Below are 27,209 nucleotides of genomic sequence, written 5' to 3'. Positions count from 1 at the left end.
GTCTCACACATTTATCCCCAACAGCTCCTTCCTCTCGCGGTACAAACACTGCTTGGTTCCCCCAGGACACGAAATGAAGCCATGATGGACTCCAGCTCCCACCCTCCCTCCTCAGCGCTGCCGGCTCCGGCCCGGAGCAGGGGAACTTGGAAACAGCCCGCTGTTTCCACGCCAGAACCTCCCAGTTCAGCTTAATGAGGAATGCGAGCAATTTTGCACAACAAATGCTGCAGGACCCTTCTCCCGTTGCCGGCACTGCGCACCCATCCCGACCACCGCACAACAGCCGCCTCCCCTCCCCGAAGCAGCATCGCCCCGAGCCCCCTCTGACCACCCCTCTCCCAGCCTTCTCCTCCTCCTCCTCCTCCCCCGCGGCAGCCCCACTCACTCCTCTCCAGCTTCCCCCCAGGATTCTCGGGGTGCTTCTTGTCCCCATGGCTCCTCACCCCGGCACCCACCGCCCCATCGTCTCCCCGCTCTGCTGCAGCCTCAGCCGCCCGACGCGCAACGCCAAGAGAAGGGGCACCCAACTGACACCCAACTGAAATAAAGCATAACGCACCCCACCCTGGTGGAAAAAGCAGTTTGCGTGTTGTAGACACAGCACGTAATCCCTTTTTGCCACCCACGGCCACAAGATATTGCTAAAACCCACTGTTTCTCAGGTTGGGAACTGGACACTTTCACCCCCAGCAATAACAGTTTCAGCTATAAGAGGAGGGAAAACGCATGACCCGCTATCACAGTGGCTCCACTGCTTCCACTGAAGCACCTGGCGTGGGCGAGCAGGGAAGAAAACACAACTAGCAGCACCATCAAGTATTTCCCTACAGAGAAGTTCCCTTAGCAGAGAACTGCTACAAAGCAGAAGTACGAAGGCATACTCGGAATCTGTCTGAAGTTTAAATCAATATTGCCAGATCTTCAATCCATCCTACCAGCAGCTCCTGACTCTTGAGAAGCCTTGTGCAAATTTGCAAGAACAACATTTGTATTTGAACAATGTTTGTATCTCTGAACAGGTTGCCCGAGAGGTGGTGGAGGCCCCATCCCTGGAGGCATTCAAGGCCAGGCTGGATGAGGCTCTGAGCAACCTGATCTAGTTGAAGATGTCCCTGCTCACTGCAGGGGGGTTGGACTAGATGGCCTTTAGAGGTCCCTTCCAACCCAACACGTTCTATGATTCTATGATTTCCATAATGCTTTCAGATGAACCATCTGAAGGCATTTCACAGATGCCACCTGAGAATCCTTTCGTAACACCCTCTGTATCATGTTACATGTTGTGCACAACAAACCCGTTCCAAAGCAGTTCCAATGGCAAAATATCCCCAGGGAAGGGTTTGTCCCAGACCCAGGCCCGGGGGGGGCAAATCTCTGGCCGCAGCCAAACCCAGAGAGAGAGACATGGACTCTGCTGGGCTCTGTGGCAAGTCCAAGCTGAACAAACCCATATCAACCCATCAACTCCCGAATTTCAGGCCACTTTCAAACCTGGACACAAACACACACTCCTCGTTTCCCAAAAGACTTTCACTTTTCCTGTTGGGGTCCCTGGGAGCCTGGTGACACTATGGGGGCTGGAGTCTTCTGTTTTCCATTCTGGGGGTGGCAACTTTCTCTACAATCCTGAATTCCCCACCAAATCCCCAATGTAGATCTGACCACATTAAAAAAAAAAAAAAGAAAGAAAGAAAAAAACAACCAAACATAATCTTCCGAAGTTGTTCTTTCATTTCTTCACCTGTAGCCAACGCTGGGATGCAAAGGGCCACAATATTGCAAGCCAGCTTTCATTACAGCATGTTTATGGAAAAGACAGAAATATATGGACAAGCATTGTTTCCGGAAGATTTACAAAGCATTTTCTGGTTACGAGTCCTCAGCGGTGGCGGGTAGAGTAGAGAGGCAGCAGGAACCGCACTCGGTGGGGAACAGCCCGTGCACGGAGGGCAACGCGACTCCCTGGATCGCATCCCTAAACCGGAGCGTTCTGTGCAGCACACGAGATGTGCCAGGGTGGGACGCGGGGGCTGTGCAGTGGGAGACGCTTCTTCCCCTTCCCAGGTGCTGCAGGCAATGCTTAGTGGGGAGGGGAACGATGGGCAGGGGGAAATCCCGGGAATGGCGCAGAGCCGTGACATTCAACAAGGATTAACGGGCACAAGGATTTACCCTACTAATCTCATGGGGTAAACCTTGAGCTGTTTCCCCCTTTGCTAATTATCTGAGACCCGCTGACAACCAAACCTGAGCAGCAGCAGGTCCAGGGGCTTCGGGACAAGGCGCTGGAGAAGGAGGGTCTGCTCTCATGGAGAGTGTCACCCACCCCGCAACACCTGGTTCTCTCCTTGAACACCCCCCTCCATCCCGACCGCACAGGGACAGGGAAACGGGCTCCATAGTGTCAGCAAAAACACCCAGGAATGTCACAAATTGTCTGCACAGGGCTATAGAAAACAAAGCAAAACAGACACAGGCTGACCAAAGAGCGTTGTACCTACAGGGTACCTATAGGACACCTATAGGGTACATTTACCCATAGGTTCCAGGCAAAGATACTCTGTCTGGTGACACCCACCGCCTGCTGGAGGCTCTGCACCTCCTCACCACCGTGAACGGCTCCAGCAAGGGACTTCCTACGTGGAAAAATCATCAAAGATGACAGCTTTCGGTGAAACATTTCAGTTTTTATCAAAACATTCTTTGTTGGAAAGACAGGTTCAGCCAGACACGCTGCTGTTGTAATAATCATCATTTTGCAGCTGAAACGTCGGCTGCGCTGGAGGTGCCCCGGCGCTGCGCACGCCATGAAACGTCACGACAAGGGAATGGCGTCGGGCACCCAGAAGGGAACCCACTGCTGGTGTGACCCGAGGGTCTCTCGCACCCCGACAGACGCCCCGATTTTTACGCCAGAAGTGTATTTGGGGTCACATTTTCCAAACTTTTCTCTACCTACAGTCGCCAGAACCAGAGAGCAGCCACCTGCCTGAACAACAACACAGACACGGGGTCTGTGCCTTCAACAAAACCTCCCACTCATGCAGAGCCTCTCTACTTGGCAATGCTTGAAAACTGCTCATCAGCCACGTAATCTGATGGCAATTTCTCATCTACCTTAATTTTATCCATTATTTAATTGCGTGTTTTAATTATTTAGACAGGTCTCTGTAATCGGTCAAACGCTTTTAGCCAAGCACAGCATTTGAGGAGCACAGTTCTCCTGCCTGGCTCCACTTCCATTTCAGAAAGGCACCGCTGCCCTCAGCCCTGCGGGTTCAGCTCTTTCTGCGCCTCGTCTGGACTGGCCTTGGGTCAGTCTTGGCCTGGAGGGGACCTTTGCAGCACGGAGAGCGAGCCGAGGAAACCCCTGCCTCTCCCAGGTCGACCTTATTCAATTATATTTTCAAGGTGAGAGGAGCACGGCTGAAACCATCCCCCTATGCGTTAAGCTGCTCTCCTAATTTAACAGTTTCCGTCCTTTCAAAATTAATTATTTTTTTCATTTCAGCAGATTCTGCTGCCACCAGATTTTCAAGAAGCCATTATTCACATGAGCAGGGAGGAATTTTGAAACTAGCCCTTTTTTCTGGAAGCAGCTTGTCTCCACAATTGCTTTTCGTCTTCATACAACCACTTCTGTAGGTTGTTTCATTCAATCCCTAAACAAATGGCAACGCAAAACTACGTCATTCTTCTGAAACCCCAGCACCTGCACTGAGCAAGTTGCTTAGGCTCCTGGGCGCCTCGTCCATCTCACCCCACACGATCTGAGCTCTCCCACCCCAACCACGCTCTTTACATTGCCCATCGCAACCATACGAAGTCACATCATAACCATTGGAATGAACAGCAGGTTCTGGACATCAAGGTTGTAGGATAATCCAGGCTGGAAGGAACCTCCGGAGGTCCCTCAAAGCAGGGCCAGCTACAGGGCCAGGCCAGGTCGCTCAGGGCTTTATCCAGCTGGGTCTTGAAAACCACCACGGATGGAGACTGCACAACTTCTGAAGGCAACCTCTGCCCTTCCTGACTGTCCCCAGGGGGAAGAAGTGCCCCCTTGGACCCTGCAGAGCCTCTCCTGTGCCAGCTCATGTGTCTTGTAGTCCCACTGCCATGAAGAGTTTGGCTCCTTCCAAGATGCTTTAGCCCATTGAGATCTCTAGGTGTTCAACCGCTGTGTAGGGAGCATACTTTGAGAAACTCATCTTTGTTGATTAAAATGATGGACAGATTTAGAGAAAGTCTACAGAATGAGTGTGAAACAGCACTGATTTTCAAACCAAAGGGTGGAAACTGAATTTGAAACTATTCAAAGCTTGTGAGATCCAGACATTTACTGGCGACTAAGAAGGCTTGTTCCATTCTTCAAATGCAAGCCCTTCACCTCAAGTATAATGTGAGCAGACCAGGCTTCAAATAAATCAATGGGCAAGTGTGTTTACTCACAGATTAGTCTCTCCGCCTCTTGCAGGGCTAACACAGACGTAAGGAGGTTGGTCAATTTTGCTATGACATAATCTCGGCCAACTGGTGCCATTAAACAACGTTATCTTTTTTACACAGTGAAAACGAGCTTCAGGACAATTCCGCAACTCTTTTCCTATGCAAGCGGAGCATCACATACATACATACTGTAACGTGCATGGATGACTCCCCTGTCGTTTTTCAAAGGGACAAAGACTACATGAGCAATTACAATTCCACTCATCTTAGTCATATATTACGCTTTGACGTGATATTGAAAATCTGACGGGTGGCCAGTAAATCACTGCTCTCCTCAGCTCTCAGGCAGAGTCCACTGTTTGACTGGCTACTGCCTGTGACTTCTGTAATGACAGACTTCCCATTATCTCTCTGCTGGTGACATGAGAACTTGGAAGGAGGACTCCACTGAAGACAAAGATGCGAGCTTTTATTTAAAACTTGCTGATGTGATAGACCTCATTTATCTCTCTATATTAAAAAAAAATAACTGTTTATCGCAAAACACATGATGAACAAAGAGATACAATTAGTCAAAGCCAGTTCCGAAGCTGCAAGGAAATGTGGGCACTCCTGGCAAGGTAACACAAGGGGAAATTTTCTTACATTTCCCACCTCTGTAGCACACTTACGGAAGCCGTGGTGAGTCTCCTGGAGGAGATCACCCGCTGCCTTTGCCGGACTCTGTGTTCCACTGTCGTCACTAATCCCCGGGTGCAAGGACGGTGTGAAGTGCCGAGATGAAACTTGTTGACTGGTGAAGCATCCCCTGCCCGCGTCACCCAACAGCAATGGTGCGAAGGCTGCCATTTCCAAGCACCGCGTCCCCAGCCCCGGGGGAAAGCGCACACTGCACTCCCCCTCGGTGGCGTTTCAGTCCCTGGGGAGCCCCCAGCCACGCCTGGACACGGGGGAGACAGTCTGTCCTCGCTGGCGCTGGACCTCGGCACCTGCCACAGCACTGGAGCGTTACTGGGACGCCAGGGACAGCAGCCGGGGACACACTGGCCACGTGCCGCACATCGCCAACACCCACTCCACATGAGCCCCCGCCCTACCCGGGGAGCCGTCCTGGGGGAAAAACATCCCATGCTGCATCCATACAGAGCAAAGAGACAAGAGACAGGGACAACGGAGATGTCGGAGCTCCAGACACAGCAAGGCTGGCCGTTCCCTCAGCTCAGGAATTTGTATTTTCACATATGGTCATACCTGAGAGCAGCCAGGGGGAAAAAAGGGGGATGTTTTGCAGGAATGCACTGCAATTCCTGAAGGCATTGTCTGCCTCGGTGTTTTGGGATTCCCCCTCCCTGCTGGGGCAAGGGGAGGAGGTGACAAGGTCCCAGGCTCTGCCCCGCTGGAGCCAGACGTGGTCCCTGGGCAAAGCCAGGTGAGCTGGGAACGAGCCGCAGCAAGCCCAAGGTGACAGACTCGGCACCTGCATCGGCACAAACCCAGGCCATCGCTGGGGCATCTCCAGTGAAGTACCAGGCACTGGGAGACCTCCAGTCTTTCAAACACACCCCGAAATCCCCAAGACGTGCGCACTGCTGCTCTCCCCCAGCCTGGTTCTATGGCAGCGATTTGGCCACACGTTGCTGTGAGGAGAGGGAAGAAGCCAGGATGGCCCAGCGGCTCTTTTTCGTTTGCTTTTTGGTCCGTTTCTTCAGGCTCTGACTCACGGCAGCTGGGCTGAGACAGACTGACCCAGGGGGACAAGAAGCAGCCTGTGGGTTTCCTGACACGACGAGCACCTCCACGCTTTGCCAGCACAGCAGGGTCGGTGCGGTGAAACCCCGGCTCCATCCCCCGGCAGCGGCACTGACGGGAATTGCACACTGGGCACCACAGACCCCTGGAAACTCTCCCTATCACCTTCTGGAAAAGTTTGCAGGAGAAATTCCAGGCTGCCCACCACTTCCAGACCAAGCAGGAGAAGCCGTTACCAGCTGCTCCCGTGGGAAAGGGCATCAAGCTCAGGTGGGTCGCCAGGCACCCCCCGCTCTCTCCCTGGACCGGGGAGCGGGCATCCCTTGGGTCACCCCACCTGGGTGTCTTCCCACCTCTTTTGCTCAGTCAAAGACCAGATGTTTCCATCCCAGCCCCAGACCACACAACACCCCCAGGTGCCCACGCAAGCTGCAGGGTGCTCGCGGCAAAGATGATGCTGATGCAGAGCGATGCAAGCAGGATACGCAGCTCCTGTCACGTTGCTTCCCCAGAAAACTCCCCACCACCGCAGCCCCCCGTCACACAAAATACCAGGTGTCACACCACACGGTCCGCAGTGACTGTCACCACCCAACACGACATGTCACAACAAGACTGCACGCGCAGGGAATGCTGTGCAGCCTTCAGAAGCTCACGCACATACAAAAAACGCTTGTAAGGGAGGGCAGAGCGGCAAGGACGGGAATGGGAGGTGCTGGCCCAAGGAGTCGTGCTTCCTACTGCTAATCTAAAATAAAAAAGGCTTTCTACGCGTAGAAGCTGATTTTCAGCAGGAATAAGTACCCTGGCAGGGTTCTCTTCTCTTTCTTGACCCTACAACAGAGCAGAGCCAAAGGAAAAGTCGGTGCCCCGCTCTGTCCCCAGCAGCGCGACGGAAGGATGGAGGGCTCAGAGAAGAGACTTCAGCCTCTCTGTGGCACCGTCACGGCATTCGGCTGCTCCCTCTGGATCTGCACTGCAGGGAAACTGCTTTCCTCTCCCCAGCCACCACTTGTCTTCCCCATCCAGACAGCGAGACCTTCGGGGACAGCCAGCGCACAACGCCCAGCCCCGTGCTGCTCCCAGCGCCACCGTCATGTGAATAAGCGACAATGCTGGTGATGGTGAACAGGAACGGGGATCCCGGAGGCTCACCCTCCAAAGCCAGGGGCCGTGCAGAGCTCCGAGCCCCCCGGAGCACCCGCGAGACCCCGGCAGACGGAGGAGCTCTACCTGGCACCTCTGCAGAACCCTGTTATTTGGCCGGGAGCTGATGGCTGCCTGTGAACCAGAGGCCGTGGTCAGCAGCATCATCTCAGGGCTTGAAGAGCTTTGAGCACGGAGCAGCCCTTGAACCTTACGCAGGGAGACTGGGGCAAGTGCCACTGTCGTCTCCAGAGAGCTGCTGCTCCGTCCCAGTGAAGCGCCCTGTGTTACAGCGGAGCAATGGTCCTCTGCAGTCTTTTCTCAGCCCCTTTAAATTTTGCTGTTATTTAAAGATACTACTCAGCACGAAACAATATTACCAGGCTGAGATCTCCTTCTGAGCAGCCTCTGAGTCCCTCAAAGGACACTGTCCTGCCGGCCGGCAGAGATGGGCAGCACCAGCAGCACGGGCATCTCAGCGGCCCGGGAGGCAGCCTCCCGCTCCCGCACCGCCCGAGCACCCCGACACGGCCCGTCCTGCGCGTGCCCCGCACCCGGGGAATCAGCGGAAGAACCGCGTCAAAGGGCCAGCACCGCAGCCCACCGAGTGGCGAGAGCACAGCAGGGCCCCCCTAGGGCGGGGAGTGCCGAACCCCCGCTCCAGCCCCAGTGTGCTCCATCTCCTCCATCCGCATGCGGGGACGTGGCGCCCTGTGCCCCCCCGAGCCACGTCTGCCCTGCCCCGGGAGGGGACGCGTCCCCTGCGGACAGCGGGGGATGCAGGGGGCTCCGCGCTGCCTGACCCCCCGCAGCGGTCACGGGCGCCCACCCTGCTCCCAGCTGCCGTCCCCCGGCCCAGACCCCGCGCCCTTTCCATTCGGTAGGGGTATTGATCTGCTGGCAGCAACGGGCTGGATAATTAGCCAGGAATTAGGGTTTCTATTACAGCCAGGAGGCTGCCCCAGCTGATTTATCACCTGAATAATTTACTGTGATTGAAAGGAAATTAAAATGAACTCCATTTGACAACTGTGCGCTTTTATGGGCTTTAGTGAAGACTCAAAAGCCAAATTAATAGCCTGGTGTTGTTTAATAGTCTACTGAGAGTAAATATGGGAAGGTTTTTCCTCTCCTGATGTGCTCTCCTAGGCTGGATTTTAGAGTTGTTTTCTTTCCCCTCCCACCAATAAAGCCACGGGCTGGGCCGGAGGCGGCTCCAGCTGGGAGAGCCGCAGATGTGGGAAGCGCGGAGCCACCCGCGCTCCCCGCGCCGCCCGCAGCCCGTCTCCACAGGCAGAGGGGCTGACGCTGACGGCAAAACGGGGGCGAGCAGGCAGCACCCGCCACTGCCCCCGCCACCACCAGCACCAGCACCGCCACCAGCCCAGCCCATCCAGCTGCCGACTCCGGACAAGTTCCGCTGGTGCAGGACAGGGACCGGCTGCTGGCTGGGGGGGAAACGGAACATCACGGGGGTAATGCAACACCCACAAACTCGTACCAGGCCCTGCGCACCCCGATGGCCATGTCCACCCGCTGCCACCCCCACGGGGCTGAGGGGACACTCCGCTGCCGTGCACGGTGCCGAGCACACCGAGTCTCGCCTTCCCGACCCGCCAGCACACGAGGAGGTGTCATCAGAGCCGGCAGAGCGATGCCGAACTCCGCTTCTCCTTTTCCTCTGTCTTTTTAATCTCAATTTTAGCATTTGTGTCCATTTGCCGAGCCGCGTGTTCTTGTCTTGTTTTCCTTGCTCTTCATTTACCCCACCCTGCCACTCAAGCCATGGGCAACAGCTCACACCTACATGCTGAAATCTCTTCTGCAGGTGGCACATCAAGAAAAAAATTTTACTCTGGATGTTCAAATATAGCCATGAGTTAGTGGCATAATTTTCACTGTTACCAGACAACACAAAGTTTTGCGATGACACAAGCAAATACTAGCTCTGCACTTCTCATCGCAAGTCTCAGGGTACTTTAAGAAGATCCTCAGCAGCCAGTCTCCACCCAAAGGGAGCGTCCCCCAGGAAAAAACATATTATTCACACAAATAGAAAAATGAGTCACCCTTTCTGGCTTTAACTGACTTTTTCTTGACCTTTCTTTTATCTGACACGTTTCTGACTTTTCCCTCTTACTCCCGAAGATCAAACCCCAACAGTAAGGAGGACCGTACATCTCCACACCCTCAGGAGCTGCGTTCCTGTGGACACACCATCCATCACAGCTCCATACAGTGAAAAACAAATTTTCATCTTTCCAAGAAGATAAAAGTAAAATCTGAAGATTTACAAAAGGACTTGTGCCCCTCCCTTAGTCAGTTCAGAGAACTTCTTTATCACCACTGTCTCTGAAACAGAGGGGTTTTAACGCTGTGCAAAAATCCCCTCATTGCAGGAGTTTGGACTAGACGACCTTTAAAGGTCCCTTCTACCCCTAACTGTTCTATGATTCTATGATATTTTTTCCATTTTTTTTCAATTTATTAGTAATTTTTTCAGGTTCATTAGTTATCCAGATTTCATCTGTCTGTCCTTATCTCGAGATCCAGACTTATCTGCACTGCCTGGTTTCTACCTAAGACCAGAATATCTACATTTTATCCAGAAATAAATACAAGAACAGACATTCAGTTTAGTTCTAGCTACAAGCAATGGGAAAGCATCAGCAAAGGCCTGGGAATTATCCGCTATTAGCTGCACGCAGTTCCTTCTAAGTCGGTGACCTACATAGTGTTGAATCTGGTCACATCGTGTTATGCCTCATTATGGCCCTGATCTAAAGTCTATTGAAGTCAATAGAAATATTCCTCTTGGCTTCAATGAGTATTCGATTGGACCCATGTGTGAAGCTGAAAATACAAGAGAATCCATTTCTGTCGTGGACAGAAATCCAGCATTGATAATTCTCTTCTTTATTCTGAAGAGATTAATGCACTGCCTTTCCTGTCAAGTGGATCCTGCTGTGTATCCTTCACCCCACGGTTTTCCCCTGCAGAGGCATTCCTCTTGCTCCCATGGCCACCAAAAGCACACCAGTCCGTGAGCACCAGGCTTGCCCCCTGCACCCGTCCAGCCTCCCCTGGCCCCGGCAGGTCTTGGTTGATCCCCAGGAACATCTCCTGCCCATGCTTTAACTGGAGAACGCATCCGAGTCAATGGTTCACGCGAGCTCCTCCATCCTTCTGGCTGGAATGGTGGGAAGCCATCAGAGGATGATGGGCCTCATGGGCACCTCCAGTTCCCCCAGCCGGCTGCTCCTAAAGGACCAGGCACTGGAAAACCACACCACTTGCTGTAGCAGCTCTGTGCACCAGAAGGACACGGTGGGTTTTGCCAGTGACAGGGGCCAGGTGGGAGTACCGTGGTCCGCCATGGAGGTGGCTGTACAGGAGAAGTCCAGGGCGGGCAGGAAAAGCCACTCATTGCGTCAGTACAGCTTTGCTCCCAGGGAGGTCTGGGTGCCCGCAGCGGTGGGACTGCACCGGGGAGCCGACAGCGGGGAGCAGCAGAGCTGTCCCCACACACAGAGAGGCGCCGAGAGGAGAACCAAGCTGCTGCCAGCCCGGGAGGCAGACGCTGCCGTGGGTCTCCCTCTCTGGGACCTGAGGGCTACCCAACGTTCCAGCCCTGGACTTTGTCCTGGCCGATGGTGGCCAGCAGCCACGAGCAGAATGGCAGCGCAATGGAGGTGCTGCAAACACCCCACTATATGCATTTCAAATTCCGGGCCTAGAAATACGTGAAATCAGTTTTCCACGAACATTTGCAGCCAATGCAAATCGATCATAGGCTGTTTGCAAAAAATGAGCACAAAAGGCCACAAACATGAGGGAAAGGCATTAATTTTACACATGGATTCATGTTTATAGCAGGTTCTGTGGGGGCCAGGGTGCTTCTAGAGCACTTTATGCCTTGGCGACTCCCCGTAACACACAGATGTGAGGGGAGTCATGGAATTACGGAATGGTTTGGGTTCGGAGGGACCCTAAAGCCCATCCAGTGGCACCCCCTGCCCTGGGCAGGGACACCTCCCACCAGACCAGGTTGCTCCAAGCCCCGTCCAACCTGGCCTTGAACCCCTCCAGGGATGGGGCAGCCACAGCTGCTCTGGGCAACCTGGGCCAGGGGCTCACCACCCTCACAGCAAAGAATTTCTTACTCTCTGTATCTGTCGGCACCATGTACCTGTGCCGCAGAGACACCTACGCACGCACGGCCGCAGCACCCGGCATTAGGTGGCAAAACGAGGCGCATAATATGAGATTCCTTACTTCTGCCCCTCAGTGCGCGCGGTCTGACAGTCTTTAATTATACAAACACACAGTGGGATCCCTGCCTCACCCAGAGCATGCCACGGGCACCGTTTCTGAACAAAAGACTGCCTGCTATTTTATTTTATTTTCCTGTCATTGTCCAGCAGTTGCCTTCTCTCTTGGCGTTGTCTGAGCCCTTCCCCAAAGACAAGTACTCATTCCCTGTGGGTCTCTCTATAGAAGGCACAGCTTACAGCAGACGTGAAAACTCAGATGATGCTTGTCAGGGGAACAAGGTATTTTGAGGTGAGAAGTAACTCGTGAGTCTCCATTATATACAGGCGGACTGAGGGAAACATTAAACATGGAAAAGTAAAGGAAACAGACTGGAAGAACTCAAAGTAAAAGGTTCGGGAGCAGTGAGCAAGCCCTCCCACACAGCCCATCTACACACCCACCTACGTGAGGGGTGATGTACACCTTCCAACAGGCAAATTTTGTCCAGAAAATGGATCAGGAGGACTTTGGTCAGCAGGAGCCAGACTTCAGCCACTGCGGCTGCCAACGCTTTGCTGTGCCACAACTCAGCGTGGCCACGGGACTGTTCCCAGCACACATTTAAGGAGGAAGACTTGGAGAGGTGCTGCAAAAGAGGGAGGAAAAGGAACTTCCTTGTCTAGAAAATAGCAAACCTTCCACTAAAATACCTGGAGCCCTCCTCAGGTGAACAGTGCAAGGACCTCAACAAGTTTTTGTGCCAAAGTAAAATTAGTGATATTCAGCTGGCTGCTACCAGACCAAGTTTCTAGTAAAATAGACAAGCAGTGGGTCGACGGCTCCTACTAGGCTTCTCCCCACATCTTGTCTCTATAGCATCTTTTCCTCATTTTCCTCTACAGCAATAGCTACGGACTCCAGACATCCACCGCTGCCCGGTGCACGGCTCCTGGGCTCAGCGTCGCTCTGCACAGCCGGGCGCCGGAGCCAGGTGTTGGTTTACTACAGCAATCTTTCGCAGGGACAGCTCTGGTTTTCCAAGTCACATCACTAATGTTCTCAGTATTCTCTTTCTCATTGATTTCTTTGGCCTTACTAATTGATCCAGACAGCTTCTCTGCTTTGGTTAAGTATCATGACAGCTTTGCTTGACTCGCCCAAGAGGTAAAACACGACTGCTTCAGTCATGCCACATCCTTGTGAACCAGAGCTGATCGTACATATCACACGCGTTCCTATTGAGGGTTACACATCACATGCCACCAAAAAGCAGAAGCCAACCCCAAAGAACCACGAGCACTTCACCATGGCCCAGCCTTCCCAAAGCAAACGACAATGCTCCAACATGTATGGAAGCAAACAGCTACGAACTCCATTTGTAATTAAACTTTAGAACGCCTAGGCAAGGTGCTTCTGCTAAGCACTTTTGCACATCACAATATCACATTTCTCAGCATCTGTGTGACTTCCCAGGGCATGCAGAGAGTACCCTGTTAACTAGATTAACAGGGACATATCTCCAGTCTTAACTCCCTGGCAGCACAGCCATTCAAGCGACAGCTGCTCATGTGGACCCAGGCAGATCCTTTCTCCACCAACAGCTGAATGGCCCATATTTGACAATCAGGGTAATACTTCAGCTACATCCTCATTCATTTTTCCCATTCTTTCTATTAAACCAGCAAAAGTTTCTCTCTGGATAAACGTTCACTGCTGCACTGTCTCCCTTGAGCTACAGCGACATGGCTCAGACACTTCAGAACACAGACACAAAGAAAGAATCCTCTTCCATCACCACTCTCTTTGTAATGACTTTTTTGGCATATAGACGCTAGAGGGGCAGATTTAACACCACACAATGTCTAAGTGACCAACACTGGAAAGGCTGGCTGTAGGAGCGGGCACGGTGCCTGTCCTGCCCAGTATCACCCGTGTTCAGATGGGATAACCACCATCTAGTGGTACGTGAAGGCCATTTCACCTTCCAGAGACACTGCTGCTTTGGCTTTCCTCACGAGTTTTTTAAAAAAAATCAAATTGACCTCAGCATCTTCCCCATCTTTTTCCAGCTTGAGGTCAGATCCGCAGAGTTCCTCGGCAAATACAAACCAGGGAAACCACAAAACCAGCAAAAGCTGGTGAAAAACAAATTGCTCTAGGAATGAAATAACAAATGACAGATGTGAGCTGAAAGGCGTGAGGAATTTCTACTCTACCATATGACTTTCAGCCTAACTAAGTAATTTTTCAAAAAATTTATACCAATACATATTCCTTAACTAAAGCCACGATGGTAGTAGGCTGCCATGAGATAATCTCCAGTGGCCCTCAAATGTATAGATTCCTCCAAGGGAAATCAGCGTCTGTCTGCAGTTTGAGCGTTCATCCACCTTGCTAAAAAGCAGGTCTAACATTAAGAACGTTGAAGATTAATGGCCAGACACATCGTTAAGTAGCAAGCTACTATTGGTGCTGACAGCAATGCATGCGTTTCCACCTCCCTCTCAGCAGCTAAATTAAAGGCTGCCACCCAAGAAGAAGAAAACACAGAGAGACAGAGCCCATCGGCTTTCGCATGTGCTTCTGTATCATGCCTGCAAAAATGGAACTTTCCCAAAAAATTACTGCCAAGTCCTTCTCAAACACACGGCTAATCTGTAGGTGCAACTAATTTACCTTCACACACTAATTGGGTGTTTCTCTCAGCAAATGGCCAATTACATGCCTAATAAGCCCTTTCTGGATACAAAAATCTAATTTGTGTGCACAATCATGCTAACTATGAAGCAAAATTAGGCATTGAGTTTTGCAAGTCTTCTCCTTGTTACCTGCATAGCCTGCCTGAGATCTAACAAAAGCATCAGAAGCTGTGATGCTCTTTAAGGACTCATTTGATGTAACTGGCCCAGATCAGGTGCAATTTCATACCCAAACACTTGCTAATGTTTACACAGCAAGTGTTTCCTTTCATTTTTCAATCCTCAAGTCCTTTATGCCTAACATGCACTTGTCTGTAGGGCTTGATGTGACACCTTTTCTCCATGTTTTTCTACCGTGACTCTGAAAAGTGTTTGGTGATGTCCACCAAACAGACCTCTGCCAGCGGAAAGCACATCTGGAAAACACCGAACGTTTGTAATAGTACCTGTTCTGGTTTGATGGGCTCAGTTGTTGTGAAAATGTCAGAATAATGTTGCCTCTCGAAGACTCGATCCAACACTTCTAGCTGCTGCTGAGTGAAAAGGTCTCCTCGCATCTGTTTCCGAAGAAAATCTCTGCCCGGGAGAGAATGGCCATTTGGTACTGGAGATTCCTGAATACCTTTCAAAGAGGAGAAAGAAGACAGAGAATAAGCAGTCATTGCAATGATGAGACCTACAGAGGAGCGCCTCATTTTATCCCCTAAATAGATGTGGGTACCAGTTTGGTGACACCATGAGGACTCTTTGAGAGGAGGTTACAAGCAAGACACACATTGCCAGAAGACGCTCTGACCAGTCTTCCACCACCGCCAACCCTCAACACAATTTACCATTGATGATTTCACACATAATTTAAAGGCAGGACAAAAGGACAACGGTCATATCTTTGCTTGCATCACTTTTACATCACCATCTACGAACGTGTCTGGTTCATGGTCTGGATGCAGGAAGACATGGGAGGATAAGGACACCACCTGAAGCTGCAGTCAGAGCCCACTTGGGTCAGCTCTGGCAGTTCCGCTTTGCCCCATCTCAGCCCGAACGCTTCACCTGCTCCCTGCGGAACCCGCAGCTCTGGCTCAGCCCCATCTGTGCCGAGCTCTGTGCTTTGGAAGCACCACCTCCCGCTGGCCAGGCACCTCTGAAACGCCGGCACTGCCCGTGTCACACTGCAGCAGGACATCCCTGGCACTGAGTTACCCCTGCAGCAGCCTCAGAGGGGCCCGATCCCAGGCACCCTCCTGGCACTGCAGCTTCACTTCGTGTTTCTTAAGCCTATTGGCGTGATGAAAGCCCGGGCTCCAAGGCATGGGCTTTTTCCCTCTCCTGACTTTGGCAGAGAATTTTATCAGAAGTCATAAGTGACCACCCATGGCTGAAAAGCCATGAGACGAGTTTGAAAAATGTTTAGATTGTCAGTTCGAAAAGACTCTTGCAATAGAGGGGTTTGTTTCCATTTGCTTTTTGCAGATTCACAGTGGTTTCCTACTTTTCCTTCACCTGTCAGTGCAAGAAATGTATCTTTTACGCACTGAAAGCTGAGGTCTGCAGTATTCCCAGGACTCCAGGAGGTGGAACTCCAAGAACAACAGTAAATATCAGATTTCTTCTCCAGATGGCAACACCGCACTAGACAGAGTGAGGAAACGTTTTAAAAATAGAGTCTCGCTGCCGAGGTAGTTTTGAGGAGCAGAATTCAAATGCATCCTTAACAACAAGATTTTCATGAGCGTTGCAGTGGCTTACTACCCAAATAGTCTGCAGAGGAATAACATCACTCGGACCTTCTGTGGTAGATTCTGCATCAAGTTTTTTCAGGGCAAGGACCAGAGGGGTCCGTGCAAGGACACCCTGCTGCTGCAGACGTCAGTTTTGTCCCCAGACACGTGCTGACCATCACTAACATGGGTGATGCCCGGCAGACAAGATTTTTCACAAAGGACTATTGATTTGAGATCATCCTCCAGCACAGCTGGATTTTGCAGAAATGCCGTGTATCCAGAAACCCAGGCTGCTGTCAGACAGATCTCTCAAACCAAGGGGCCGACACACAGAAGGACTCCTTCCACCCAGGTCACTCCATAACAAGCTGCTTACGCTGAACACGCATTTGATCGTAACAATTAGTGCTGGGAACTTCCTTCTAAATTTTAGTTTTCAGCAATTTAGGCAACAACAGCTTTATATTTACCTGTTTAGACAAAGTCATGCAACTTAAATCAAGAGTAGTCAATGTTGGCTTTTGTGAAGTGCAAACGTCAGTTTATACCACACAGGAAAAAAACCCTGAACCTGTCCTCTGAATAGAAACCCTAAGCACATGCACAGAGCTGTGAAAAAATACAAAGGGACATAAGAGAGCAGTGTATCTTTAAATCTTTTTTTTTTTTCTTTTTTTTTTACTATTCTAGATCAAATATTATCTAATAGACCTAGTGCTGGGTTTAGTCAACCATGGATTATAAAATTAAAATTCTGGTTGCTAGCTGCATGGTAGCAAAAGGCCGGGGAGACCCTGTCTCTGGAGCACGGAAACTCTGGCTTTAAATTTCAGGTTAAACTAATGTTATTCACAATTTGGCATCAAAGTTAAAGCTTTATGCAGTTTTGGTCTAAAGGGGGTGATGAAAGGGAGTGAAATGATCCAAGACGTGGTATGACCTGGAAAATGTTCCTGGCGATGCCAGTGCCGTTTGCACATTGTTTATACACCCGGAGATCAGGTGTATAATGAGACCCCATCGCATTTAAATACAGAGCAGCTGACCCACGTTCCGCCAGCAGAACTCGTATTAGGGAGGAGAGCTCAGGGTTTTTTTGGGGTGAATACGCCAGAGAAGAGGAGCCAGCAGAAGGCGAAGGCTGGCGCAGCAGCCTCGGCCGGGCCAGGCTCCCGATGCCGATCCAGCAGGGGACCACCCCGAAAGGCCCCCAAGAAACGTCAGGCAGAGGAGGAGATCTCCCCCCACAAGGGAAACCCGCGGGCAAAGACGGTGCCGGAGGGAGCCGGGAGGGAGCGAGCGGGCCAGGTGCCATCCCACAGGGCGCTGGGCAGTGTGGCAGCACACGAAATCCCACGGGGGCAGAGGTGGGGCTCTGGAGGGGTTTGAAACTGAAGACACGGATTTGGTGGGGTGGTGGAAGCGCGGCCGGAGCAGCCATCGGGGAGGGCCATCCCTCAGCCGTCCGCGCCGCGCTGAGATGGGGGTCAGTGCCCGCAGGGTTCGCTGCCGGGGAGGGACCCAGCAGGAATGGGGACGAGCTGGGACCACCGGGGTGGCCGTCACTGCCCAGAGCACCCAGCACGTTGGTGAGAGGAGACTGGGAACCCCCCAAACATCACTCGCCCCTGTTATCACTCCCTCTCTGCATCCCATGAACGAAGCAGTAACTCGTTCTTTTGCACCGTGCTCCCTGAACTCGGACTAACTGCAGGTAAGTCAGTCCTGCGTTTCACTGCACGAGTACAGGACTTTCTACACGCTGCACATGACACCTGAAAGTTCGTGAAGGTCTTTGGGATGCGTTTGGCTGTTAGACATTATATAAATGTGAGATAATTACCATTAGCATTATGCATTGTTTGAATACTCTAGAATATCTTCGATAATTAAAATACTGTTGGCAGGTTTGAAACACTTTGGGTTATAAATATGCTCCAGGGAGTGGTAAAAACATTCTTCATATAATCAATGCATCCACCTAGGAGGGTTATGTTTTGTTGACAGTAGCACTACGTGTGTACCTACCTACTCTGCAAAACAATTAGTTCCCAGTCCAATGGCATCTTTCCAGAAATGCTAATGAAGAGCACAAATATAATACTCCTCTTAATGCAAAAGAGGACATTCTTCTCGGGCAAACATTGCATCCCTTATCTCCAGCAGCTCTCACAGATGGGACAAGGTGGTGCCGTCAGACCACAACTTTCTGAACCACCTCGGACACAGCGCACCTCCCTCCCGGCACGAGGCCAGAAGCACCGTCCCTACTGATCTGGGCACAGCTCGGCTTCTCCTGCAGTGGGGACCTGGGAAGAAATTTTTCACTCTGAGGGTGGTGAGCCCCTGGCCCAGGCTGCCCAGAGAAGCTGTTGCTGCCCCATCCCTGGAGGGGTTCAAGGCCAGGTCGGACGGGGCTTGGAGCAACCTGGGCTGGTGGGAGGTGTCCCTGCCCAGAGCAGGGGGTGCCACTGGGTGGCCTTTAAGGTCCCTTCCCACCCAAACCATTTATGATTCTGTGACTTGCCGAGTTGGGTACACCTTGGAATGGGGCAATGTCCCAGGGACACCCCCTCCTTGGTTCCCCATTCACCGGTGGGCACTTGCTAGGCGCGGGGAAAAGCTATTGTTCCTCACTCTGAACTGCAGGAACCCTGTTTGCGCCTTACCCAGAAAAATGACCCATGGTTTCAAAACAAAAGCTGGGCACACTTCCAAAGAAACCAGCCTGGCTTCGTCAGCTGAAGGCTAACATAATGTTAATGTCACACACCAGCGAAGATTTTCTATGGCTAACCAGAGTCTGGGCAGTCTAGGAAGATTCAGGCACACAACAGATCCACCTCTGAGAAGAAACACCATGCACGGTCTTGATGACCAAAGGCTGTCTAAACGGTGCGGCTATCATCCAGAAACACTACATCTTCATTGATTAAAAGCAAGTTATTTTCTGGGGACCTAGGCAAACAGCAAGATCAGTTTAAACAGATTGAGAAATTGTGATTTAATTTTTTTTAACGTACTTTTTTTACAGCTAAATACTTGTCCGTTGTGGTTTAACCCCAGCCAGCAACTAGGACCACACAGACGCTCTCTGCTTCCCGGCCCCCCCAGGAAGGTAGGGAGAAGAGGGAGAAAAGGGGAGGGGAATCATGGGTTGAGATAAAAACAATTTAAAAGATCAGTAACAGAAGAGGAAAACAATAATAATAATAATAAAAGAACTTACAAAATAACGTGATACAACACAAGTTGGTCTCACCACCCGATGATCGGTTGCCCAGCCCACCCGAGCAGTGATCCTGCCCCCAGCCAACCCCCATTTATATACCGAGCACGACGCCTATGGAATGGAATATCCCTTGGGCCAGCTCACCCTGTCTGTGCTCCCTCTCAGCTTCCATGGGATGCTGAAGAAGTCCTTGACTAACGTCAACATTACTTAGCAACAACTAAAACAATGTGTGTTATCAACATTATGCTCATACTAAATCCAAAACACAGCAGCGACTAGGAAGAAAATTAACTCTATCCCAGATGAAACCAGGACATTGTCCATAATGTGTTTTCTGAAGCAGCAGGAGAACATTTGAAATTGCCAAAGACGCCTAAAACAAATTTTTATTGATACTCATCATGTAACTCATTTGATTTAAAATAGTGTTTTGCTTACACATTTCCAAGACTATGGGCCAAAATAAGGCCAGCAAACGACCCTCAACCCTTTCTTCACAAAACACCAGGGCATGTTTAAAAGTCCTAAAGCTTATCATCTAAAAAAAAGTCAGAATACAGAAGTACCAATAAAAACCACTGAACTAAAGAAAACGATCAAGCCCACCTTGTCTTTTTTTATTCAGGGACAGACCCTGCCCTGGTCTGAGCGAGCGCGGCTCCAGTCAAGGACCTCAGCCGGGTGACGGAGGCTGAGAAACGCGTGCCACCCGCAAATCCTACTGGAATAATACTGCCAGTGTAATTAATAATAATGATGTACCATGAAGTGCACACGTCCGTGGTACATCTGTCTGATGCGCTGCTTTTCTGACGGAAAAGAGGATCTTCTGGTTTCAGGTCTTCAGGTTGTTTTCTTTTTTTTCAACAGCGCGGTTTTACAGGGTTAATGAAGGAAGTAAATAGCTAGTACCATGAACAGCCCATATTCATAAAGGACATGGTTTCTGTCTCTAATTTGTACTGTCCAACTTCATTACCTGGTATCATACCTAATTACTCCACCTTATAGGGAAATGCAGGCTAATTAGGAAGGATGTTATTCACCACATTTAAAACATTACGAAGCAAATGAAATATTACCAGGAGGCAAAAAGGTGATTTGTTTCCTTGTAGCATGCCTGTAAATTAGCCCAGAGAAGATAAAGACTTTGTTTTAATTACCATTTGGAAGGCTTTGTCTAAAACGTAAACTGAATTTTCATGCCACCTTCTCGGGATTGTGTGCATTTGGCAGCTCTTCCCGGTAAGGCGTTACTTTCAGAACCACATACACAGCAAGAGATCTTTGCATTTACACTATTTGAGCTTTCTAAGCACTGCTATTTATTTTTTCAAAGGACAGTATCACTAAAAAGAAGCTTTATATTTTGAAGCGTATAAAGCTGATCATCGCGCAAATATTTTCAAGAGAAATCACTACATTTCACGAAGATGGGTATGGGTTTTGCCGTAGATCAAAGTGAGAAAGAGGGGAAAAAAAAGATAAATCATCAGAGATCCAAAAATACTTTTCATTTGGAGAAGATATCAGGCCATTTCGATGGCACTGATAGAGTCTCTGCTCTGTCTCCATTACCCACTGAAGGCAGCCGGAGTCAGGAGCTGACTACGCTAGATTATATTCCCTATAAGATGGTCACCAATATATATATATATGATCTTCAACCTCTATTGATTGACCAATTTCACAAGCAAAGACTGGTGAAATGAAGCTGAAATGAACATCATGCTTTAACTCATTGAACCCATCAGGCCTGAGTTAATCTCACTGCCCACTGTCTCTGATAGAATTCAATTGATCAATCATGTTTCGGTGATAGTACCATTTCAGTGGCTTATTGCTTCTTCATTTCAAGGCTTGACCTGTTAGATATACTTGGACCAGCTCTGCTCCTCCTGGAGACACAGCGACCAGCATCTGCGGACGCAGCGCATTGTCCTGCCTCCGGGCTCGGAAAAACCCGGGCCGCGGGGGCTGCTGAACACTCCCGCCTTCGTGTTGTGTTTTTAGGACTATTTTACTGATTTCGCAGTCGGGATGGGTGTGAGGACACGAGGAGCCCAAGCAGCCCGAGCCCCCCTGCCCTCTGGTGAGCGCCGGCCGCCTCCACCCCATGCTGTCACTTGGGCAAGGAGGGAGAACACCGGTTTTGTGGCACACCGGGGCTGCATCCCGCGGCACGGCACAGCTGCACACACCGGCCGTTGGTGCCACACGGCCCCGGGGGCAGCCCCGACCGACCCTGCCCCCAGCATCTGCCTGCACCCACCTAGTGCTGGGCAGCAGGGGGTCTCCAGCCATTTCCCACCCGCCATTCGGATGCACGTTCAGGGTACGCCCCGCCTGCCCCCCGCCTCCCCTCCATCCCACCCTTTGCTCCTGCACAGGCTGTGCAGCCTGCACAGGACCACCACCACCATGGTCCCAGCTGCGCTCACCCCAGCCAGCAGCAAGGGGGGATCCTGGCTCTTCTCAGAATCCCAGAATCCCAGACTGGCCAGGGTTGGCAGGGGCCTCTGGAGATCACCCAGTCCAACCCCTGCCAGAGCAGGGTCACCCAGAGCAGGTGGCACAGGATGGCATCTCCAGGCAGGTTTGGAGTATCTCCAGAGCAGGAGGCTCCACACCTCTCTGGGCAGCCTGTGCCAGGGCTCTGCCACCCTCACAGGAAAGGAGTTTTCCCTCACGTTGAGATGGGATTTCCCGTGTTCCAGTTTGTGCCCGTTGCCCCTTGTCCTGTCCCCGGGAGAAGAATCACAGAATCATAGAATCATTTAGGTTGGAAAAGACCCTTGGGATCATCAAGTCCAACCATCAACTCCACTCTACAAAGTTCACCCTTACACCATATCCCTTAACACCACATCTAAACGACTCTTAAACACATTCAGGGATGGTGACTCCACCACCTCGTCTGACCCCATCCTCTTGCCACCCGCCCTTTAGCTCTTGCTGAGCATTGATGAGACTTCCTCTCAGTCTTCGCCAGGCTAAACAGCCCCAGGGCTCTCAGCCTTTCCTCACCAGAGAGGTGCTCCAGTCCCCTGACGATCCTCGTAGCCTCCGCTGGACCCTCTCCAGCAGTCCCCCGTCCTTCTTGAACTGGGGAGCCCAGAACTGGACACAGTACTCCAGATGTGGCCCCACCAGGGCAGAGCAGAGGGGGAGGATGACCTTCCTCCACCTGCTGGCCACGGTCTTCTCAATGCCCCCCAGGAGATCACTGGCTTTCTTGGCCAAATGGGGAACATTGCTGGCTCAAGGTCAACTTGTTGTCCACCAGGACTCCTGGGTCCCTCTCTGCAGAGCAGGTGAGCACCAACCTGTCCTGGTGCGGGGGGTTATTCTTCCCCAGGTGCAGCACCCTGCACTTGCCCTTGTTGAACTCCATGAGGTTCCTCTCCGCCCAGCTCTCTGGCCTGTCCAGGTCTTGCTGAATGGTGGCACAGCCTTCTGGTGTGTCAGTCACTCCTCCCAGTTTTGTGTCATCACCTCTTGACAGGGTGTCTTCACGCCCTGCGCACTCTTGCAAACCAGGCTGCATCTTCCTGGCTCCCTGTGGTGAACCCACCATGCCGTGCCACCCTGCGGGGCATGTCTGGCAGGTGGCTGCCCGGTGCCTGCACACAGCGCTGCGTTTGCACCGGCTGCGGGGAATGGGAAAAGGAAGATGGAAATATTGGAGCTGCGCCGTGGGCCTGTCAGTGCTGCTCTTCCTAAAACACTCAGCAGCGCGGCGATTAGCACTTTTATCATCAACCAGCCCCCTCTGGTCTTTCACAGAGAAGTGATGGAGCTCCTCTCCACCGTGAGAACATTTGTCTCTGCTCTCCAGGACAGCTGGAGGTCCACCCTGATGCATGAGCTGGAGCCACTCGGTATGCCCACAAGATGTACGAGCCAGAGCCGTGCCTGTAGTGCAGGAGGTGCCTCCCCGCAGCACGGCTGCACAGCCGGGGCACGGCTCCACGGCTGATTACGGGCATCACCCAACAAGGGAGCTTTATTTAACAGAAGAGATTTCCCATGAGGTTACGGCTCATCTCCTCCCACAGTGATTTTAATCCTGCAGCAGCCCCACAGGAATTTTATTATAAATCTCCTAGTTTCTGCTAGGAAAGCCCTGCAGTCTCCTGCATCCTACCGTTCCCTCTGGAGCGATCAACGAAGGCATGGTGAGACCTTGCACCTTGGCAGCCCTAACGCGAAGGGGACAGCCTATGGACCTGAACGAACACTTGTGCAAATAGTGCCACGGAGTGGGGCCAGGTCACTTGTGCACCTGCGAGGGCTCTGTCTGTGGGGCGGAGATGTGGCCCCACCAGGGCAGAGCAGAGAGGGCGCATGAGCTCCCCCCACCTGCTGGCCACGCTCTTGCCAATGCACGCCAGGAGACCATTGGCCTTCTTGGCCACAAGGGCACATTGCTGCCTCATGGTCATGCTGTTGTCCACCAGGACTCCCGGGTCCCTCTCTGCAGAGCTGCTCTCCAGCAGGCCAGCCCCAGCCTGTCCTGGACGGGGGGTTATTCCTCCCCAGGTGCTTTGCTCACACCGCAAGCTCTGCAGGTGCAGGACGCAGCCCCGTCACTGACGGTGCCGGTGGGCTGGAGGCCTCCCGCCGGGTCAGAGCACCCTGGGGCAGGCCTGGGCTTGCTCTGCTGCCGGCGCTCCGGTGAGGGCTGTGGAGGGAGGTGGGCGCCCTGGGGCTCTCCAGACCATCCCCTGCCATGCGCCGGGGCAGCGGCAAAGCTCACCAAGCTCACCAAGCTTACCAAGCTCACCAAGCTCACCAAGCTCGCTGCACAGAGGTGCCCACCCTGGTAGGGGTCTCAGCACAGGAGACAGCACGGGTGGTCATCTTGACTGTCCCAAACCATCAGCCTCCCCGCAGCGCCCTCGGGGAGCCATGGCCACGGCCACGGCCACCAGCCCCACTGCGGGGCAGGGCTCAGCCGAGGACGTGGCCCGAGGGAATGAAGTGGGTTCTGTGGGTTTCGCCATTGCTCTTCTGACGCGGTTTTATGTTCAAAAAGCAGGAAAAATGTTGTCGGTGCTAACTCCCTCCCGCTCGGCAGGGAATTCGGAAGCGCAGAGACGGAGGTCAGAAGGAAGAGGCTGCGCAGGGCAGCCGGTGCCCCCGGCCCCCTCGCACACAGGGGACACCTGGGACCCCGCAGCTCCCGGCGCCTCGGGGGACGCCAGGTGCCTGGGCCAGCCCCGGGCAGCCACAGCGCCGGGGTGGGCTTACCTCTCTGTGGCTTCTGTAACACTTAAGGGGAGATATAACTTTATATTACCTTTCTATGACTTCTGTAATACTTCAGGGGAGATATAAGCACGGTAACTACATATATAAAGTAAATCATGACAAGTTTACTAACAAATGATTGCAAGAAACTGATTCTTTTCCTAATCCGTTTTTGTAAGCCGTGTTCAGCAGCAAGCTGTGGAGACGTGCACTTTATTTCATGTACTCACAGCTCCAAAGTGCATCTTCAAATGGCTGTTATAAGCTCCTTGAAGCTATTTTAACATAGTTTATACCTACTTCCACACCATGCTACAACACATCCTTTCATCATTTCTTTCAAAAAATCGTTTCTAGGTGTGCTTGGGTGACATGGACCAAAGCAGGCTGAAGATGAAATTGTGCTCTGCATGTTTTTGGAAATGGCAAACTGGCCTCTGGTTGTGACCGAAGGGGAGAGGATTTACAGCTTGAAAAATACTGTGAGACTGAAATCTGAAGGCCAAAGGAAAAGGCAGTGGTAGGACATGCAAACGCAGACCGACAGGGTCTGTGCAAAGAGGGGTGATCGTTCGGTACAATAACCCTGGCCAGTTGTTATCATAGAATCATAGAGTGTTTTGGGTTGGGACCTTAAAGCCCACCCAGTGGCACCCCCTGCCCTGGGCAGGGACACCTCCCACCAGCCCAGGTTGCTCCAAGCCCCGTCCAACCTGGCCTTGAACCCCTCCAGGGATGGGGCAGCCACAGCTTCTCTGGGCAGCCTGGGCCAGGGGCTCACCGCCCTCACACCAAAGAATTTCTTCCCCAGATCTCACCTAAATCTCCCTTCTTTCAGTGTAAAACCATTCCCCCTCGTCCCATGGCTCCCCTCCCTGCTCCAGAGTCCTTCCCCAGCTTTCCTGGAGCCCCTTTAGGGACTGGAAGGGGCTGGAAGGTCTCCGCGGAGCCTTCTCTTCTCCAGGCTGAACCCCCCCAGCTCTCTCAGCCTGTCCTCCCAGCAGAGGGGCTCCAGCCCTCCCAGCATCTCCGGGGCCTCCTCTGGCCCTGCTCCAACAGCTCTGTGTCCTCCTGATGTTGGGGACTCCAAAGATGGACTCGCCATCCACTTGTCCGCAAATGGCACTCAGAGAAAGTTGTTAACACCTGCAGGCTCTTCTCGTGCATAAATTAAACAAAGCCTCATTTTACAAAATCCAGAATTGTGGTCTCAAATCTGCAAATGTGCCCACTTACAACGAAGCAAAGAAATGTCTTGACCGAGTTCAGCGGAATGGCTTACACGCATAATGCAAAACACAGGAGTAAAACACTGTTATAAAATACAATATGCCTTAAAGGTCCCTTCCAACCTACATGAATTCTATGATTCTATGCACCTGTAGATTTTTACAAGTTATACAAAGTGCAAGTTTAATGGTATATTTTATCCACATGCATTAGTTGGGCAAAATTAACTTTTAAAAGTCCTCCACGCTGTGTAATGTAGGTTTTTACGCCTCAAAAATTGTTCTGTTTTCTTTGTACACCCAGGAGCTGCATCTGCACATCCATCTCCCTTCAGCTGCACTTTCTCTCTGCCCGAAGGCGGCTGCACTCTCCCGCACCAGCCACGAGCCGCAGGCGTCCCCGGGCCGGGGTCCAACGCGCCTTTTCAGCTAAAACCGCACCCGTCACCACGGCGGGACGCAGGTGCTGCCGGGCACGCTGCCCTCACTGCTGCCTGCCCAGCATCCATCACCTCGGCTCGGCAACAGCAGCGGAGTACGGCGCTTCCCCACGCTCTGTCCTCCTCCAAGCAGAGAAGGGGACGATGGAGAAGGTCCATAAATCGGCTCCTGAAGGAGAGGTGCCAAGGGGGTTTCTGGATCCCACCAAGGCAGCTGCTGCCGTTAGCCAGAGACGGGCGTGCAGTGCGTGGGTGGTGAGACCATGCCCGATCTGCGCCTCCGAGCAGTTCCCCCGAGGCCACCCACCGCCGCAGGCAGCAAACCATGTCCTGCGCCCTGTGGTCCGGTGGCTCCCACAGCCAGGGGGGTCGCCCAGCGGTGCCCGGGGAAACAGCACCTCTGGGAGGTCCTCCTGGCTGCAACCCCCCTGCGTGGGGAAGCCCTTGGCGTCCCCCAGCCCCAGTATCCCCCTCCAGAAGGGAGTCACAACGCTGCCGACACTGCCGCCGTGGCTCCCACACCTGGATTTGGGAGATGCCGTGAATGAACGGGGTGTGCCGAGCAGGATCCCGCACACCAGCACCCACGGGTCTCACCATGGTGCCGACAGGCGAGCACACGCATGCACACACATGCACGCAGACATGGGGGGAGGCGACAACGTGCTGACTTTGGCAGCCCTCAGCACCCGCCCTTGCTCCTGCGACACCACGTCCATCCAAGGGGGACAGGTCTCAAACAGGAAAGTCAGACACTACCATTTCTGACCCTCACCTGATTTCACACCATGGAGGAGGAGGAAAAGCAGGAGGAGGAAGAAGAGAAGGAAGAGAAAGAAAAGAATGAAGGCAAAGAGGAGGAGGAGGAGAAGGAGGAAGACAAAGAGGAGGAGGAGGAGGACGAAGAGGAGGAGGAAGAAGAGAAGGAGGACAAAAACGAGAAGGAGAGGGAGAAGGAGGAGAAGGAGAAGGAGAAGGAGAAGGAGAAGGAGAAGGAGAAGGAGAAGGAGAAGGAGAAGGAGAAGGAGAAG

General features: G+C 52.2%; 1 protein-coding gene across 4 annotated transcripts in view; it reads right to left on the bottom strand.

Annotated features, from left to right (window-relative positions):
* Positions 1–27,209, bottom strand: part of PAX5 (paired box 5) — a 141,809-nt gene that overhangs the window by 75,552 nt on the left and 39,048 nt on the right. For all 4 annotated transcript variants that reach the window (XM_054186726.1, XM_054186723.1, XM_054186725.1 and 1 more), the window contains one exon: positions 14,744–14,919. In XM_054186726.1, coding sequence (XP_054042701.1) covers positions 14,744–14,919 — 176 coding nt within the window. The remainder of the gene's footprint in view (positions 1–14,743; positions 14,920–27,209) is intronic.

The sequence above is a fragment of the Rissa tridactyla genome, chromosome Z (assembly GCF_028500815.1).
Source record: "Rissa tridactyla isolate bRisTri1 chromosome Z, bRisTri1.patW.cur.20221130, whole genome shotgun sequence".
NCBI classification, from domain to species: Eukaryota; Metazoa; Chordata; class Aves; order Charadriiformes; family Laridae; genus Rissa; species Rissa tridactyla.
This window is presented reverse-complemented; position numbering and strand designations above follow the sequence as displayed.